Here is a 19,177-nt window from a genome sequence, read left to right as displayed (position 1 = left end):
CCATGCGTTGGATAATTTCCACGCAAAGTATGAGATTTATCCATTTGAACGTTAGTTTGCTTGTGAGTGAGCATAAATGTATACATTTACAGCCATGACCATGCATACTCACAGTGCCAAGTTGTCCTCACAGTGCGAGGATTTAAGATCTACTTTGGAAAGGCAAACACATGCCATTCCGGTGCACATTCAAGTGCTATCCTCCCTAGAGTTTTTGGCAACGGGCACTTTTCAGCAGGAGCTTGCCGTTAGACATTTCACAGCCCTCAATGAGCCAATGTTTTGGATGTAAACCAATTTCCAAACACAATCGCACAACAGGTTGAAGTCAAGAAAGGTTTCTTTGCCATTAATGGGTTCCCAAATACGAACGGAGCAGTAGAGGGCACCCACATCGCCATAAAAGCACCATCCCAAAACAAGTTCAACTATGTGAACAGAAAAGGCATCCACTCACTTAATGTACAGCGGATAGGTTATGTGATGCGTAAAATGCTCTGCTGAATGTGGTGGCCAGGTGGAATGCACGACTCATTCATTCTGCAGAACAGCAATGTTGGACTATATGCCTACAGGAGGGAGCTGTTGAGGATGGACGGCTTATTGGTCTGTTATCTACTAATTTTAAGTATATTTGCCATTGCTAAAACAACATGAATTGTCCTATCTCTTTGAAGCTCTTTGTAGCTCTTTGTAGCTCTTTGTAGCTATATATATATATATATACATATATATACCTGTTGAAGTCGGAAGTTTACATACACTTAGGTTGGAGTCATTAAAACTCGGTTTTCAAACACTCCACAAATGTCTTGTTAACAAACTATAGTTTTGGCAAGTCGGTTAGGACATCTACTTTGTGCATGACACAAGTAATTTTTCCAACAATTGTTTACAGACAGACTATTTAACTTATAATTCACTGTATCACAATTCCAGTGGGTCAGAAGTTTACATACGCTAAGTTGACTGTGCCTTTAAACAGCTTGGAAAATTCCAGAAAATTATGTCATGGCTTTAGAAGCTTCTGATAGGCTAATTGACATAATTTGAGTCAATTGGAGGTGTACTTGTGGATGTATTTCAAGGCCTACCTTCAAACTCAGTGTCACTTTGTTTGACATCATGGGAAAATCTAAATAAATCAGCCAAAGCTGATGACCTTCACAAGTCTGGTTCATTTATGGGAGCAATTTCCAAACACCTGAAGGTACCACGTTCATCTGTACAAACAATAGTACTCAAGTATAAACACCATGGGACCAAGCAGCCGTCATACCGCTCAGGAAGGAGACGCATTCTGTTTCCTAGAGATGAACGTACTTTGGTGCGAAAAGTGCAAATAAATCCCAGAACAACAGCAAAGGACCTTGTGAAGATGCTTGAGGAAACAGGTACAAAAGTATCTATATCTACAGTAAAACAAGTCCTATATCGACATAACCTGAAAGGCCGCTCAGCAAGGAAGAAGCCACTGCTCCAAAACCACCATAAAAAGCCAAACTACGGTTTGCAACTGCACATGGGAACAAAGATTGTTCTTTTTGCAGAAATGTCCTCTGGTCTGATGAAACAAAAATATAACTGTTTGGCCATAATGACCATTGTTATGTTTGGAGGAAAAAAGGGGACGCTTGCAAGCCGAAGAACACCATCCCAACCATGAACCACAGGGTGGCAGCATCATGTTGTGGAGGTGCTTTGCTGCAAGAGGGACTGGTGCACTTCACAAAATAGATGGCATCATGAGGGAGGAAAATGATGTGAATATGTTGAAGCAACATCTCAAGACATCAGTCAGGAAGTTGAAGCTTGGTTGCAAATGGGTCTTCCAAATGGACAATAACCCCAAACATACTTCCAAAGTTGTGCCAAAATGGCTTAAGGACAACAAAGTCAAGGTATTGGAGTGACCATCACAAAGCCCTGACCTCAATCCTATAGGAAATTTGTGGACAGAACTGAAAAAGTGTGTGCGAGCAAGGGGGCCTACAAACCTGACTCAGTTACACCAGCTCTGTCACGAGGAATGGGCCAAAATTCACCCAACTTATTGTGGGAAGCTTGTGGAAGGCTACCCGAAACGTTTGACCCAGATTAACAATTTAAAGGCAATGCTACCAAATACTAATTGAGTGTATGTAAACTTCTGACCCACTGGGAATGTGATGAAAGAAATAAAAGCTGAAATAAATCATTATCTCTACTATTATTCTGACATTTCACATTCATAAAATAAAGTGGTGATCCTAACTGACCTAAGACAGGGAATTTTTACTAGGATTAAATGTCAGGATTTGTGAAAAACTGAGTTTAAATGTATTTGGCTAAGGTGTATGTAAACCTCCGACTTCAACTGTATCAATAGTTTTCAGTCTGTGTTCCTGCACGACCTTTGACACCCCCCTAATTTACCATATGGTCAAAAGCATCCCTTTGATGCATGTGCGGCATTAAATAGCCTACAACCGCCTAAAAAATATATATATCTTCTTCCGCGACTGAAATAGAGGTGCTAGTGTCAGAGGTTGAATACAACCAAAATGTTTTATTTGTCTTGGTCAATTGTGGAAGACCATTAAGTCAATTAGTTGTGTTAGCAATGGCAAATGTGCTTCAAATAAGGAGGCAACACTCACCAATAAGCCATCAATCCTCAACAGCTCCCTACTGTAGGGTATAGGCCAGCATTGCTGTTCTACAGAATGAACGAGTCCCACCTGTCTATAAAAACACTCCCTGCACTTAAACCTTGTCTCAGAGCATTTTGTATTATTCAAATCAAATCAAATGTAGTTTGCACATGCACAGATACAACAGGTGTAGACCTTACTGTGAAATGCTTACTTACAAGCCCTTAACCAAGGGGCTAGTTAAAAAAATTACGTTTAGTTTACATAGTAAATATTTTATGAAGTCAAAAAATTAAAAGTAGCACAACAAAATAACAATAACAAGGCAATATACAGGGGGTACCTATACCGAGTCAATGTGCAGGGGTACAGGTTAGTTGAGGTCATTGGTACATGTAGGTAGGGGTAAAGTGACTATGCATAGATAATAAACAGCAAGTAGAAGCAGTGTAAAAACAAAGGGCGGGTCAATGTAAATAGTCTGGGTGGCTATTTGATGAATTGTTCAGCAGTCTTATAGCTTGGAGGTAGAAGCTGTTAAGGAGCCTTTTGGACCTAGACTTGGCGCTCCGGTACTGCTTGCCGTGCGGTAGCGTAGAGAACAGTCTATGAGTCTTGGACAATTTTTTGAGACTTCCTCTTACACCACCTAGTATATAGGTCCTGGATGGCAGAAAACTTGACCCCAGTGATGTACTGGGCCATACGCACTACCCTCTGTAGCGCCTTACGGTCGGATGCCGAGCAGTTGCCATACCAGGTGGTGATGCAATCGTTCAGGATGCTCTCGATGGTGGAGCTGTATAACTTTTTGGCGATCTGGGGACCCATGCCAAATCTTTTCAGTCTCCTGAGGGGGAACCAGGATAGTTTGTTGGTGATGTGGACACTCCTCCCTATAGGCTGTCTCATCGTTTCGGTAATCAGGACTACCACCGTTGTGACGTCAGCAAACTTAATGATGGTGTTGGAGTCGTGCATGGCCACGCAGTCGTGGTTGAGCAGGGAGTACAGGAGGGGACTAAGCACTCACCCCTGAGGGGCCCCCGTGTTGAGGATCAGCGTGGCAGATGTGTTGGTGCCTACCCTTGTCACTTGGGGGGAGGCCCATCAGGAAGTCCTGAATTCAGTTGCAGAGGGAGGTGTTTAGTCCCAGGGTCCTTAGTTTATTGATGAGCTTTGAGGGCACTATGGTGTTGAACGCTGAGCTGTAGGCAATGAACAGCATTCTCACATAGGTATTCCTTTTGTCCAGAGGTGTTCCTTTTGTTCCTTCTGTATGTAAATCCGAGACACTCCATTTAGTATGATACGTTACGTTTCGTATGGTATGTATTAATTTGTGGATGTCCATCAACCATTTCGTATGATATGTTATGAATTACAATTGGTATTATATGTTACGAATTTGCAACACATACTATATGTTACGAATTTGCAAAACGTATGATATGTGACGAATTCTAGCTAGGTGGTTAACGTTAGCTAGCTGGCTAATGTTAGCTAGGCTAGGGTTTAGGGTTAGGGGTCAGGGTTACGCTTAGGGTTATGGGAAGGGTTAGCTAAAAGGGTTTAGGGTGAGGGTTAGCTAAAAGTATTAGGGAAAGGGTTAAATAACATGCTAAGCAATTGCAAAGTAGCTTAAAAATAGTAGGTAGTTAAACAGTTGCTAATTAGCTAAAATGCTAAAGTGTCAGTGATGAGATTCAAACTCACAACTGTTGGGTTGCTAGACATTCGCGTAATACACCCCCCCATCCTACTTTCGTTTTTGCCTTAAATAACCATCTACCAAATGTACTGTAACAAGCAAGATCATGTAGCGGGTTTCTTATGCACCACAGGAGAACCAAGAAATGAAGAGCGACACCACGGCTGTCTTTAAGGCTTTTATGTTGATCTGCAATAGTATTGTGAAAAGACAGGACAGAAACACATCAGTCTCCAATGCACCACCTGACAAGTTGTTCTTTCTCTCTCAGTGTTTTCTCAGACTCTCACAATCACACTCATACATAAAGCCATAATGTATAGTATAAAATAATAACCAGTCCTTAATACAAAGAATGTATCATCTTAATTCTTAGACAATAGAACCATACCTGCAATAGTATTATGAAAAGACAGGACAGGAACACATCTGTCTCCAATGCACCACCTGACAAGTTGTTCTACACAGGAGCATGAAGAAAGGTAAAACACATATCCTGTCTCACATCCCCAATACATTGCTAGGTGCTTTCAGTGTTGATAGTAGCAAAATACAACAACTCATGTACAAAACCACTGCAACACAAACAAGTTACAACGTAAAATCGCCTTAGAGGGCAAAAACTACATCCCCCATAATGCAACACCATCACTAGTCGACAGCTCAGCTAGCCGTCTGCATCACAGAAAGAAAGTCATGCTAGCTAGCAACACTTTTAGCACTCTGTAACTATATTAATAACAACAATAAAACTCTGAAAGTTACGTGTTTCGATAGTCTCACATCCCCTTATAACAATATCTACAGCATTAACCTTGGGACGTTTTATTTATTTCACGTTACGGACTTCTACAAAGGAGTAATCTGCAACCCGTACCTTTCTCTCTCAGTGTTTTCTCAGACTGAGGAGAGCGGGATCTATGGGTAGTACCAGGGTGTTAGTAGGTGACGTAAGCACCCAGATAAAATAAAATACATTTAATGAAACAAAACCTGAAGATGTTAACATCATTCAGCTACTGTAGCTGCCTACCTAACATCAACAGGCATCACCAGTAGCGCAACAATTAAAATTAGAAACCAAAAGTAAAGTTCCTGGCGATCTGACTCCCCCCTTCTGTCTGAACTTGGAATATTCCTGTTCGCGGGCTTTGGCCACTGACCCTCAACCTGATTGTTCTGTTCTGCGTTGTGTACTATTCTAATAATTTGAAGTTTGCTGGAATAACCATTTTAACTCTACTACAATCAGACACCTCTCATTCCATTTTCCCATTATATCATTATTTTATAGTATTTCAACAATAGTTTAACTTTCACACGTGCCTCTAATTTAACAAATTAATGTACTTTGTATGGATTATTATCGTAACAAATGCACTGATGTGTTGAAATCATATATAGCCTGTCAAGGTATATTGCATGAATTCACAATAGAAATAATTATTAGGCTCACTCTCACAATTTCTCACAGTTGTGACATATTTTCTCCATTCTATGCTTGACAAGCAGTTCCCTTATTTTACTACTTGGCACCGTGCATACATGGCTGTACATACATTTATGCACACTCTCAAGCAAATGTTCATATTGGGCGTGTTTGACTGGTAAGGCCAAAGTAGCTGACTGTAGACGGAAGTCAACAAGTAAAGTGGGCGAGGTACATATGCAAAGACAGCAAGTTAGGCAACTTCTGCTGTTTCGAGGAAACACGACAATGGCAGACATGGCATTCACCTTTGTTAAGTTGATGCTATCAAAATACCACTTCTCCTGCATGTAGCCAAACATGACCAACATGTTCCAAGGAATGAATATCGTGATGATACGGACATTAGAATCCAGCCCAACCTTTTTCTAACAGTCACAAGACATGTTTTGTATTTTTGCAATGGTTTTCCCAAAATATAACCAGGCAGTGAGTGCACAGGCTGCTAGAATGAGAACATAAGAAATAAGTATTTTTGCAGAATATGGGAAATGTTCTGTTGTTTGCCATTACTTCATGCCCTTGTACCTTTGTCATTATTAATTATCCACCAAGATTCTTACTCTATGATAATTGATTGCATGTCAGCATCACTACAGTCTGTTGTGTGTTTATGAAATTCTCAACCTTTATGTTGCTGTTGTCAGTAAGCATGTAAAGAACAGAATTTCATTCAATCACATGAAGGACAAAACACATTGTACAGAGAAGTATTAGAGTATACACTGAGTATACAAAACATTAGGAACACCTGCTCTTTCCATGACATAGACTGACCAGGTGAAAGCTATGATCCCTTATTGATGTCACTTGTTAAATCCACTTCAATCAATGCAGATGAAGTGGGAGGAGACAGGTTAAAGAAGGATTATTAAGCCTTGAGACAATTGAGACATGGATTGTGTATGTGTGCCCCCCAAAGGACATCCAGCCAACCTGACATTACTGTGGGAAGCATTGGATTCAATGTGGGCCAGCATCCCTGTGGAATGCTTTCGACACAATGATACATAATACACTTTAAAACTTCTTATGGCTGGAATCCCGTTAGCGGGATCGATATGACAACAGCCAGTGAAAGTGCAGGGCGCCAAATTCAAAACAACAAAAATCTCATAATTAAAATTCCTCAAACATACAAGTATTATACACAGTTTTAAAGCTTTACTTCTTGTTAATCCAGCCACAGTGTCTGATTTCAAAAACGCTTTACGGCGAAAGCAAACCATATGATTATGTTAGGTCAGCGCTTATACACAAAAAAACACAGCCATTTTCCAGCCAAAGAGAGGAGTCACAAAAAGCAGAAATAGAGATAAAATGAATCACTAACCTTTGATGATCTTTATCAGATGACACTCATAGGACTTCATGTTACACAATACATGTATGTTTTGTTCGATAAAGTTCATATTTATATCCAAAAATCTCAGTTTACATTAACGTGTTATGTTCAGTAATGTTTTGCCTCCAAAACATCTGGTGATTTTGCAGAGAGCCACATCAATTTACAGAAATACTCATCATAAATGTTGATGAAAATACAAGTGTAATGCATGGAACTTCAGATAAATTTCTCCTTAATGCAACCGCTGTGTCAGATTTCAAAAAAGCTTTACCGAAAATGCACACCATGCAATAATCTGAGTACGGTGCTCAGACACAAAAACATGCCATACAATATATCCGCCATGTTGGAGTCAACAATAGTCAGAAATAGCATTATAAATATTCACTTATGTTTGATGATCTTCATCAGAATGCACTCCCAGGCATCCCAGTTCCACAATAAATGTTTGTTTTGTTCGATGAAGTCCATCCTTTATGTCCAAATACCTCCTTTTTGTTTGCGCCTTCAGTTCACAAATCCAAATTCACGATGCGCAGGTCAGACGAAAACTAAAAAAAATCCATTACAGTTCGTAGAAACATGTCAAACGATGTATAGAATCAATCTTTAGGATGTTTTTATCATAAATCTGCAATAAAGTTTCAACCGGAGAAATCCTTTGTCTTCAGAAATGCAATGGAACTGAGCTACCTCTCATGTGAGCACGCATGGCTGAGGCTCATGCCCTGCTGGCAGTCCTCTCACTCAATGAGCGCTTATTCTCCCCAACTTCACAGTAGAAGCCTCAAACAAGGTTCTAAAGACTGATGACATTTAGTGGAAGCCTTAGGAAGTGCAGAATGACCCCACAGACACTGTAGTTTGGATAGGCAATCACTTGAAAAACTACAAACCACTTCCTGTTTGGATTTTTTCTCAGGTTTTTGCCTGCCATATGAGTTCTGTTATACTCACAGACATCATTCAAACAGTTTTAGAAACTTCAGAGTGTTTTCTATCCAAATCTAATAATATGCATATCTTAGTTTCTGAGAGTGAGTAGCAGGCAGTTTACTCTGGGCACGTCAGTCATCCATGCTACTCAATACTGCCACCATCCATAAGAAGTTAAATGGAAATGATCCGATGCATGGTTTATAGACAGATATGTGCCTACGCATGATTGATAAACGAGGCCCCTGGTCTGCCCTTGGAAGGCTACTGTATGTAAACAGCATCCCCAGAACAGCCAAAATGAAATTAGATGTCTGTTTTGGGCTCTAAAATGTGTTTATTATGATCAAGTTCAATTCCCATTCTGAATTATTTTAAAGTTTGCTACAAATCGAGATATTTAATTAAATAGTGAGTCATTCTGACTACATTTGTTGTCACACAGGACCATGTGCTGACACAGACCAATCACGGGCCGGCAGGCTACGAGGAGGCTCCTGGTTGACTCTCTCAGGCAGGATGAAAACGACGACATCGACCATGATTCTTTGCTAGTTACAGCCACTTTCCCCATGATCCTTTGCGATTTTTTTTGCCCCATTCAGCAATATGACGCGCTTCAAATTCAAATACTTCCCGCTTCAAGAGGCATTGGTAGTTTTCCATAGGAATACGTGGATGACGTCAGTGCTATCACTATCTACTGGTTTTAATGTGTTAAACCCCATCCCCTGCTAAGGCAGACTGGCTGTGTGTAGAATGCCGGCAGCGACGGCACATAAAGAAGAGAAACCAATCACTTCTGTTTCATCTCTCAACCTCCCCAATCTATCCCTCCTTCTCTCCTCTGTCTTCCGATCAGGGAGCAACAGGTGGCAGGCAGAAACAGGTGGCAGGCAGCGTTCTCATTACTGTAGCGCTCTCTGGTGTAACTGTTGAAGAACAGGTTTGAATGTTGATTGAGGAGGGTTAAGGCAGAACATTGGGAATGCTTAAGCTCAATGAATGACGGTTACGGTTATGGAAAGGACAGCTTCTCCTTTTTCCTGAAATTCAGGAATACTTTGCTTTCATGACTCACAATCTTAGTCTGCCTGTTGAGGCTTCACTATTTTCCTGTCCTCTCAATACAGGTTATTATTTATGGTCTCATTACCTCTCAATTCAGGTTATTATTTATGGTCTCATATCCTCTCAATACAGGTTATTATTTATGGTCTCATTACCTCTCAATTCAGGTTATTATTTATGGTCTCATATCCTCTCAATTCAGGTTATTATTTATGGTCTCATTACCTCTCAATTCAGGTTATTATTTATGGTCTCATATCCTCTCAATTCAGGTTATTATTTATAGTCTCATATCCTCTCAATACAGGTTATTATTTATGGTCTCATATCCTCTCAATTCAGGTTATTATTTATAGTCTCATATCCTCTCAATACAGGTTATTATTTATGGTCTCATATCCTCTCAATTCAGGTTATTATTTATGGTCTCATATCCTCTCAATTCAGGTTATTATTTATGGTCTCATATCCTCTCAATTCAGGTTATTATTTATGGTCTCATATCCTCTCAATTCAGGTTATTATTTATGATCTCATTACCTCTCAGTACAGGTTATCATGTATGGTCTCATAACCTCTCAATTCAGGTTATTATGTATGATCTCATTACCTCTCAGTACAGGTTATCATGTATGGTCTCATAACCTCTCAATACAGGTTATTATTTATGGTCTCATAACCTCTCAATACAGGTTATTATTTATGGTCTCATTACCTCTCAATTCAGGTTATTATTTATGGTCTCATATCCTCTCAATTCAGGTTATTATTTATGGTCTCATATCCTCTCAATTCAGGTTATTATTTATGGTCTCATATCCTCTCAGTACAGGTTAGGAGTTATGGTCTCTTATACTGAAAAGAAAACCTTGACCCTGGAAGTTGGCTGTTTTAAACATGCTGCCTGTGTAGCCAATGCCACTATGCCAAGCCGTCTTTGGGAGAAGATTAGTGAACATAGTGCCCACATCAGTCTGTGTCGTTACGTGTTTTGAATGACTAAGTGCCTCTCTACCACTTACCTTCTTAGATCCTTACATAATTTACTCTGTGGTGCTTCTTTGGCATCAGTGGTGGAAAAAGTATCCAATTGTCATACTTGAGTAAAAGTAAAGATACCTTAATAGAAAATGACTCAAGTAAAAGTCAGTAACCCAAAAAGATATTACTTGAGTATCAAAAGTACAGGTTGATAAGTGTGTGAATTGGACCATTTTCCTGTCCTGCTAAGCATTGAAAATGTAACGAGTACTTTAGGGTGTCAAGGAAAATGTATGGAGTAAAAAGTACATTATTTTCTTTAGGAATGAAGTGAAGTAAAAGTCAAAGCTGTCAAAACTATTAATAGTAAAGTAAAATAAAGATACCCCAAAAAACGACTTAAGTACTACTTTAAAGTATTTTTACTTAAGTACTTTACACCACTGTTTGGGATAACAATGTTGCTCTTTCTAGGATTTTACAATAAACCACAGTGTCATCTTGTGGTAATCCATTATAGCTGCATCTCTGACCCAACCTTCTGTTAAAGCCTTTAGTCCTGATTTGTGTGTGTGTGTGTGTGTGTGTGTGTGTGTGTGTGTGTGTGTGTGTGTGTGTGTGTGTGTGTGTGTGTGTGTGTGTGTGTGTGTGTGTGTGTCCCACAGCTATGAAGTCTGACCGTAAGCGTCTGAAGGTGGAGAAGGCAGACCTGGTGAACCAGATGCAGCAGCTGTACACCACACTGGAGAGCCGGGAGGAACAGCTCCGAGACTTCATACGCAACTACGACCAGCACAGAAAGGTACACTCACATTTACTCTCAACTACGACCAGCACCGAAAGGTACACTCACATTTACGCTCAACTACAACCAGCACAGAAAGGTACACTCACATTTACTCTCAACTACGACCAGCACAGAAAGGTACACTCACATTTACTCTCAACTACGACCAGCACCGAAAGGTACACTCACATTTACTCTCAATTACGACCAGCACCGAAAGGTACACTCACATTTACTCTAAATTACGACCAGCACCGAAAGGTACACTCACATTTACTCTCAATTACGACCAGCACCGAAAGGTACACTCACATTTACTCTCAACTACGACCAGCACCGAAAGGTACACTCACATTTACTCTCAACTACGACCAGCACCGAAAGGTACACTCACATTTACTCTCAACTACGACCAGCACCGAAAGGTACAGTCACATTTACTCTCAACTACGACCAGCACCGAAAGGTACACTCACATTTACTCTCAACTACGACCAGCACAGAAAGGTACACTCACATTTACTCTCAACTACGACCAGCACAGCAAGGTACACTCACATTTACTCTCAATTACGACCAGCACCGAAAGGTACACTCACATTTACTCTCAACTACGACCAGCACAGAAAGGTACACTCACATTTACTCTAAATTACGACCAGCACCGAAAGGTACAGTCACATTTACGCTCAACTACGACCAGCACAGAAAGGTACACTCACATTTACGCTCAAATACGACCAGCACCGAAAGGTACACTCACATTTACTCTCAATTACGACCAGCACCGAAAGGTACACTCACATTTACTCTCAACTACGACCAGCACCGAAAGGTACACTCACATTTACTCTCAACTACGACCAGCACCGAAAGGTACACTCACATTTACTCTCAACTACGACCAGCACCGAAAGGTACAGTCACATTTACTCTCAACTACGACCAGCACCGAAAGGTACACTCACATTTACGCTCAACTACGACCAGCACCGAAAGGTACACTCACATTTACTCTCAACTACGACCAGCACCGAAAGGTACACTCACATTTACTCTCAACTACGACCAGCACCGAAAGGTACAGTCACATTTACTCTCAACTACGACCAGCACAGAAAGGTACACTCACATTTACGCTCAACTACGACCAGCACCAAAAGGTACACTCACATTTACTCTCAACTACGACCAGCACAGAAAGGTACAGTGCACTCAACTACGACCAGCACAGAAAGGTACACTCACATTTACTCTCAACTACGACCAGCACAGAAAGGTACACTCACATTTACTCTCAACTACGACCAGCACCGAAAGGTACACTCACATTTACGCTCAACTACGACCAGCACAGAAAGGTACAGTCACATTTACGCTCAACTACGACCAGCACAGAAAGGTACACTCACATTTACGCTCAACTATGACCAGCACAGAAAGGTACAGTCACATTTACTCTCAACTATGACCAGCACAGAAAGGTACACTCACATTTACTCTCAACTACGACCAGCACCGAAAGGTACACTCACATTTACTCTCAACTATGACCAGCACAGAAAGGTACACTCACATTTACTCTCAACTACGACCAGCACCGAAAGGTACACTCACATTTACGCTCAACTACGACCAGCACAGAAAGGTACAGTCACATTTACGCTCAACTACGACCAGCACAGAAAGGTACACTCACATTTACGCTCAACTATGACCAGCACAGAAAGGTACAGTCACATTTACTCTCAACTATGACCAGCACAGAAAGGTACACTCACATTTACTCTCAACTACGACCAGCACCGAAAGGTACACTCACATTTACTCTCAACTACGACCAGCACCGAAAGGTACACTCACATTTACTCTCAACTACGACCAGCACAGAAAGGTATAGTGCACTCAACTACGACCAGCACAGAAAGGTATAGTGCACTCAACTACGACCAGCACAGAAAGGTACAGTGCACTCAACTACGACCAGCACAGAAAGGTATAGTGCACTCAACTACGACCAGCACAGAAAGGTATAGTGCACTCAACTACGACCAGCACAGAAAGGTATAGTGCACTCAACTACGACCAGCACAGAAAGGTATAGTGCACTCAACTACGACCAGCACAAAAAGGTATAGTGCACTCAACTACGACCAGCACAGAAAGGTATAGTGCACTCAACTACGACCAGCACAGAAAGGTACAGTGCACTCAACTACGACCAGCACAGAAAGGTATAGTGCACTCAACTACGACCAGCACAGAAAGGTACAGTGCACTCAACTACGACCAGCACAGAAAGGTATAGTGCACTCAACTACGACCAGCACAGAAAGGTACAGTGCACTCAACTACGACCAGCACAGAAAGGTACAGTGCACTCAACTACGACCAGCACAGAAAGGTATAGTGCACTCAACTACGACCAGCACAGAAAGGTACACTCACATTTACTCTCAACTACGACCAGCACCGAAAGGTACACTCACATTTACTCTCAACTACGACCAGCACCGAAAGGTACACTCACATTTACTCTCAACTACGACCAGCAGCGGTGGAAAAAGTAGCCAATTGTAATACTTCAGTGAAAGTAAAGATACCTTAATAAAAAATTACTCAAGTAAAAGTCACCCAGTAGAATACTACTTGAGTAAAAGTCTAAAAGTATTTTGTTTTAAATATACTTAATTTTCTGTTTTTTTTTTAATTTACAGATAGCCAGGGGCACACTCCAACACTCAGACATAATTTACAAACAAAGCATGTGTGTTTAGTGAGTCCACCAGATCAGAGGCAGTAGGGATGACCAGGGATGTTCTCTGTTTAGTGAGTCCTCCAGATCAGAGGCAGTAGGGATGACCAGGGATGTTCTCTGTTTAGTGAGTCCTCCAGATCAGAGGCAGTAGGGATGACCAGGGATGTTCTCTGTTTAGTGAGTCTGCCAGATCAGAGGCAGTAGGGATGACCAGGGATACTCTCTTGATAAGTGTGTGAATTAGACCATTGTTCTGTCATGCTAAGCATTCAAAATGTCACAATTACTTTTGGGTGTCAGGAAAAATGTTTGGAGTAAAAAGTACATTTATTTTCATTAGGAATATAGTGAATTAAAAGTTTAAAAAAATATAAATAGTGAAGTAAAGTACAGATACCCCCAAAAACCACTCACATTTACGCTCAACTACGACCAGCACCAAAATGTACACTACATCCACTATACAATAGCCAGATACTTTCCAAACAGTTTGAAATAGGATAACTAACACACCAGGGCTTCAATGAGCAGTCATGTGCTCACACACTGGTTTGAGGCAATGCTGGGAGTGTGAAGATTGACAGTATCTGTGTTCTGTACTGTAGGAGAGTGAGGATGCAGTGAAGGCCCTGGCTAAGGAGAAGGACCTGCTGGAGAGGGAGAAATGGGATCTGAAGAGGCAGACCAAAGAGGCCACAGAGCAGGCCTGCATCCTGCGCTCTCACATGGACATTAAGGAGAACCGCATCAAAGAGCTGGAGGCTGAACTCACCATGGTGAGACGTACACTCACACACATGCACACTGATACACACACACACGAGCACATGTACACACCCACACACACCAATATGCACTGACACACACAGGTTTTGCTCTGAATCGGAATTCCTGCATTTTCTGCCTTGTTAAGGTACCCTTTAGAGTCTGTTGTCTTGCCTGACTGACAGATGGACTCATTATTCAGTCCATGTCCTTAATCCCTCTCCACTGCCAGACAACCAGTCAGCCAACAACAGCCAGCCAGTCCACCTCCTCTGTGGGGCTCCTCTAACTCCTCACTACACACAGCAGCAGTAGCTGATAAGATTTCTCAGAGCTAGAATAGCCTATATCTCTGTCTCTGTCAAGTGCTCACAGCACGAGAATTATGCTAACCTTGATGGAATGATCTGTCCCATCTAATCCCACACCCATTTCAACACACCCTGCAATTCCAAACATGTGCCTACACCTATAGGTGTAGCAGTGCTCCTATGTGTATACACACTGAGTGTACGAAACATTAAGAACACCTTCCTACTATTCAGTTGCCCTCAGAACAGCCTCAATTCACCAGGGTATGAACTCTACAAGGTGTCGAAAGTGTTCCACATGGATGCTGGCCCATGTTGACTCCAATGCTTCCCACAGTTATGTCATGTTGGCTGGATGTCCTTTAGGTGGTGGACCATTCTTGATACACACGGGAAACTGTTGAGCGTAAAAAAAATAGCAGCGTTACAGTTCTTTACTCAAACCAGTGCGCCTGACACCTACTACCATACCCCGTTCAAAGGCACTTAAATATTTTGTCTTGCCCATTCCCCCTCTGAATGGCACACATACACAATCCGTCTCAATTGTCTCAAGGCTTAAATTCTTCTTTAACCTGTCTCCTCCCCTTCACCTACACTAATTGAAGTGGATTTAACATGACATCAATGAGGGATCATAGCTTTCATAGCTTCATAGCTTTCACCTGGATTCACCTGATCAGTCTATGTCATAGAAAGAGCAGCAAAAAGCAGGTCTATGTAATGGAAAGAGCAGGTGTTTGTACACTCAGTGTATGTGTGTATGGTGCATCAGTGCATACATGCCTCTAAGCATGTACTGTATGTGCGTGTGTCTGTACCACTGTATCTTACCGCCTTGTGTGTGTATTTATGGCAGGCGAAACAGTCCCTGGCCACGCTGACTAAGGACGTGCCGAAGCGCCAGTCCTTGGCCATGCCCTCAGAGCCGGTGGTGAACGGCAGTCAGGAGTGGGCGATGCAGGGAGACCTGCCCCTCACCGCTGCCATCCGCCAGAGCCAACAAACACTCTACCACGGACACACTGTGGATCGCCAGGGTAGGCAGTGGTGTAAAGTACTTAAGTAAAAATACTTTAAAGTATTACTTAAGTTGTTTTTTGGGTTATCTGTACTATACTATTTATATTTTTGACAAATTTTACTTTTACTTCACTACCTTCCAAAAGAAAATAATATACATTTTACTCCATACATTTTCCTGACACCCAAAAGAACTCATTACATTTTGAGTGCTTAGCAGGACAGGAAAATGGTCCAATTCATGCACTGATCAAGAGAACATCCCTGGTCATCCCTACTGGCTTTGATCTGGTGGACTCACTAAACACACATGCTTCCTTTGTAAATGATGGCTGGGTGTTGGAGTGTGCCTCTGGCTATCCGTAAAAAAAGAAAATGGTGCCGTCTCTTTTGCTTAATACAAGGAATTTGAAATGGTTTATACTTTTACTTTTGATACTTAAGTATATTTAAAACCAAATACTTTTAGTATTTGACATTTGGTCGTGGGAACCGAACCTACCTGGTGTTGCTCTGTCAACTGAGCTACAGAGGACCACTCTCTCCCACACACACACACAGCACAACCATTACAGTGGCTCAGTGTGAGGTGACTAATGTGCGTGTCTCTCCTCTCCAGCGGTGGTCAGGGTCAGTCCCTGTCACTCCCGCCAGCCCTCTACCATCTCGGACGCGTCAGCAGCTGACGGGGATCGGTCGTCCACCCCCAGTGACATCAACTCCCCCCGCCATCGGACACACTCCCTCTGCAATGTAAGAGCTGCCTGGCACCCCCGACCAAGTAATCACACCTCCGCAATTCTCTATAAGTACCTTTACTGCTCTTTGTTCCGTCTGTCTGTCTGTTTGTCTGTCTTTACCTGCTCTTTCAGTTGGTTTGGTTCTGTTGCAGTATTGGTTATTGTAGTTCTGTGATTGAATCTGCAAGTCGTTTGGGTGAGAATCTCCTGTTTCATTGACTAACCCGAATGTCTGTCTGTCCTCTGCACTCTCTCTCTGTCCAACTCCCCTCTGCCCTTTTCACTCTCTTTCCTCTCTCCCTCCTCCTGCCCTCTCCTTCCCCTGGTCTAGTCTATGGAGGACCTGGAGGACCAGAAGCGTAAGACTAAGAAGAAGGAGAAGATGTGTCTGGGCTCCCTGTCCCGGGTGTTTGCTCGGGGAAAGCAGCGCAAGTCAATGGACCCGGGCCTGTATGATGGTACATCCATCCCTGATTATTACATAGAGGAGGATGCCGACTGGTGATGGTGTGTGTGTGGATTTATGTGTGGTTGTGTGCATGCGGATGTGCGTGTCTGTCTCTGTCTCTGTCTCTCTCTGTGCGTGTGTGCGTGTGTGTGTGTTTGACCATGTGCATGCGTGCGGGTGTGTTGCCGTATGTGCCCACAAGAAAAACCTGAGACAACTGCTGCCCCCAGAAAATGTATATTATCCTCAAAAATGTATGTATGTAAATTAAATATATATTTATAGATGTACATGTATGCATATATATATATGTTTACATGCATATAAATATATACATGAGATAATTATGTGTGGACATGTTCATGCTGTGTAATCTTTTATTTATCTTAATATATATTTGTTTTTTATAACTGGAGACATGAAGGACTGGTGTGAATATGTTAATAGTAGTAAATCGGCACCTACTGTTTGTAAATGTCTTTTGTCTGACAACTGTTTTATTTTATAGTTGCTTTTATCATACTTTTTTATTTAGAATTTTCCATCCCCAGTCTTAGTTGGCCGATTCTTTATATTCTCATGAAGATATGAATGAGGGTAACCCTCCACATTGTGAATGGAGAATAAACACACTAGTATAACCCATGATGTTATCCACGAACAGAAGAACACTGGATCGGTGGTATCATTTAGTGATCAACATTCAAGTCTATGGAACGACCATGTTTCTTATAGTGAAACTGAAAGAAAATGATAAAAATAGGACAATCAGAAGGACATTTGATATTCCGGTTAACAAAATGGACCAGAAACATCCCACTGTACAGCAACACTAAGGAGTTTGTGACACTGTAGTGTAGAACAAGTGAAACTGCTACAGCTGGGGTGAGCAGGCCTTATTGCTTATTCTGTCATAATGGAGAATAAACAACACATTTAAATAGCTCATTGGGCAGCATTGACAAAAAGGATAGCCTTATAGAGGTTGATGCTGTGAGTACCAGAGTGTCTGATGTGAATAGTGTGCTTTGTATAGATACATGTTTAGGAGTATAGGAATGTTAGATCGGTAGAGGATTGATATGTGCTTGTTTGTGTAGGCCTCCTGCTCTGTTCTACCCATGCTGAATGTTTCTGATAGACACTGACCTTTACAATCGGATCAATTGTTAAAGAATGATGGTACCCTGCCAGGCCTGTAGATGTGTTGAATCGATCCATATGCATTTCTCAGACTGAAAGCCAAATAAGGTTCCAAAAACAATGGTAGTAAAAAAGTAGAAAACACACAAATGTATCAATTTATCTGATACATGAATTGAAAGCATTTTAAAGTGCCAAAGGTTCAAGTTTAATCTTTAACAAAACAGAGTCAGAGTAGATGTGTGTCACTGCCTTGTAAGATCGCTTTTGTCCTTATTGAGTTTAAATGGACAACTATCTAATGTGCCAACGGTAAGCATAGGACTGTGCAGTAAAACCCCTGCATGATTACCTCTGCTGTTTGGTTAGGAATCCATTAGTTAGCAGTGAAATGGACAACCTCAAGCATCCTCATATTCCCTACATCCCAAAACATAACCCGTTCCCATTTTCATTCTCTTGCATCATTCTGGATGCAATGACACTTTTTGTTTTGCTCTTTACCATACAACCCTCCTAATTTCTTACATTTGTGATTATGATGATAATTTGTTTCATGTTTTGTAATTTAGGAGATGTTGCATAAAAGAGTAAATCTTTCAAAGTATTTTATTTAAAGAACAAGAAGTAAGTTCAAGGGTAAGATAACCTGACCTGTCTTCAACTGTTGGCAGAGGATGAGGAACTTTAACATCTTAAAAAATGAATATGATAAATGATTCAAATAAAATCATATTTTAAAATGAAAGCAGTAACTAAATAACTATGTGGTGTTATTCTGTTCCATGTGTAATCTGTTCTTGTGTCTTGGTGTCTCTTTTCCTCTCAGGGGGCATGAATCCCTCCCTCCCAAAAAAATAACTCCTCATCTGTGAATTACCAAGTGTTTGTTTCCACACTGTGGAGATCATTCATAAAACTATACTCCTGAAGGGAAATGACCTCCTGCACTGTCTTTTGAAAACCTACTGAACAATTCATAGATTGTATTTATGTAGGCCTCACTCTCAGCATGTGAACAAGGCAGAAGACA

At 41.3% G+C, this 19,177-nt stretch overlaps 1 protein-coding gene across 2 annotated transcripts in view; it reads left to right on the top strand.

Moving 5' to 3' along the window:
• The window catches only part of LOC115207504 (kazrin-like), a 291,628-nt gene extending 272,724 nt beyond the window's left edge, over nt 1-18,904 (top strand). The window contains exons 6-10 of one of the 2 annotated variants that reach the window (XM_029774614.1): nt 10,835-10,971; nt 14,320-14,490; nt 15,650-15,830; nt 16,433-16,566; nt 16,885-18,904. In XM_029774614.1, the coding sequence (XP_029630474.1) occupies nt 10,835-10,971; nt 14,320-14,490; nt 15,650-15,830; nt 16,433-16,566; nt 16,885-17,058 (797 nt within the window). In that variant the 3' untranslated portion in view covers nt 17,059-18,904. Of the gene's footprint in view, nt 1-10,834; nt 10,972-14,319; nt 14,491-15,649; nt 15,831-16,432; nt 16,595-16,884 lie in introns of both variants that reach the window. The other variant, XM_029774615.1, reaches the window with a different exon arrangement.
• Nucleotides 18,905-19,177: the final 273 nt, after the last annotated feature.

The sequence above is a fragment of the Salmo trutta genome, chromosome 14 (assembly GCF_901001165.1).
Source record: "Salmo trutta chromosome 14, fSalTru1.1, whole genome shotgun sequence".
In the NCBI taxonomy this organism is placed as follows: Eukaryota; Metazoa; Chordata; class Actinopteri; order Salmoniformes; family Salmonidae; genus Salmo; species Salmo trutta.
This window is presented reverse-complemented; position numbering and strand designations above follow the sequence as displayed.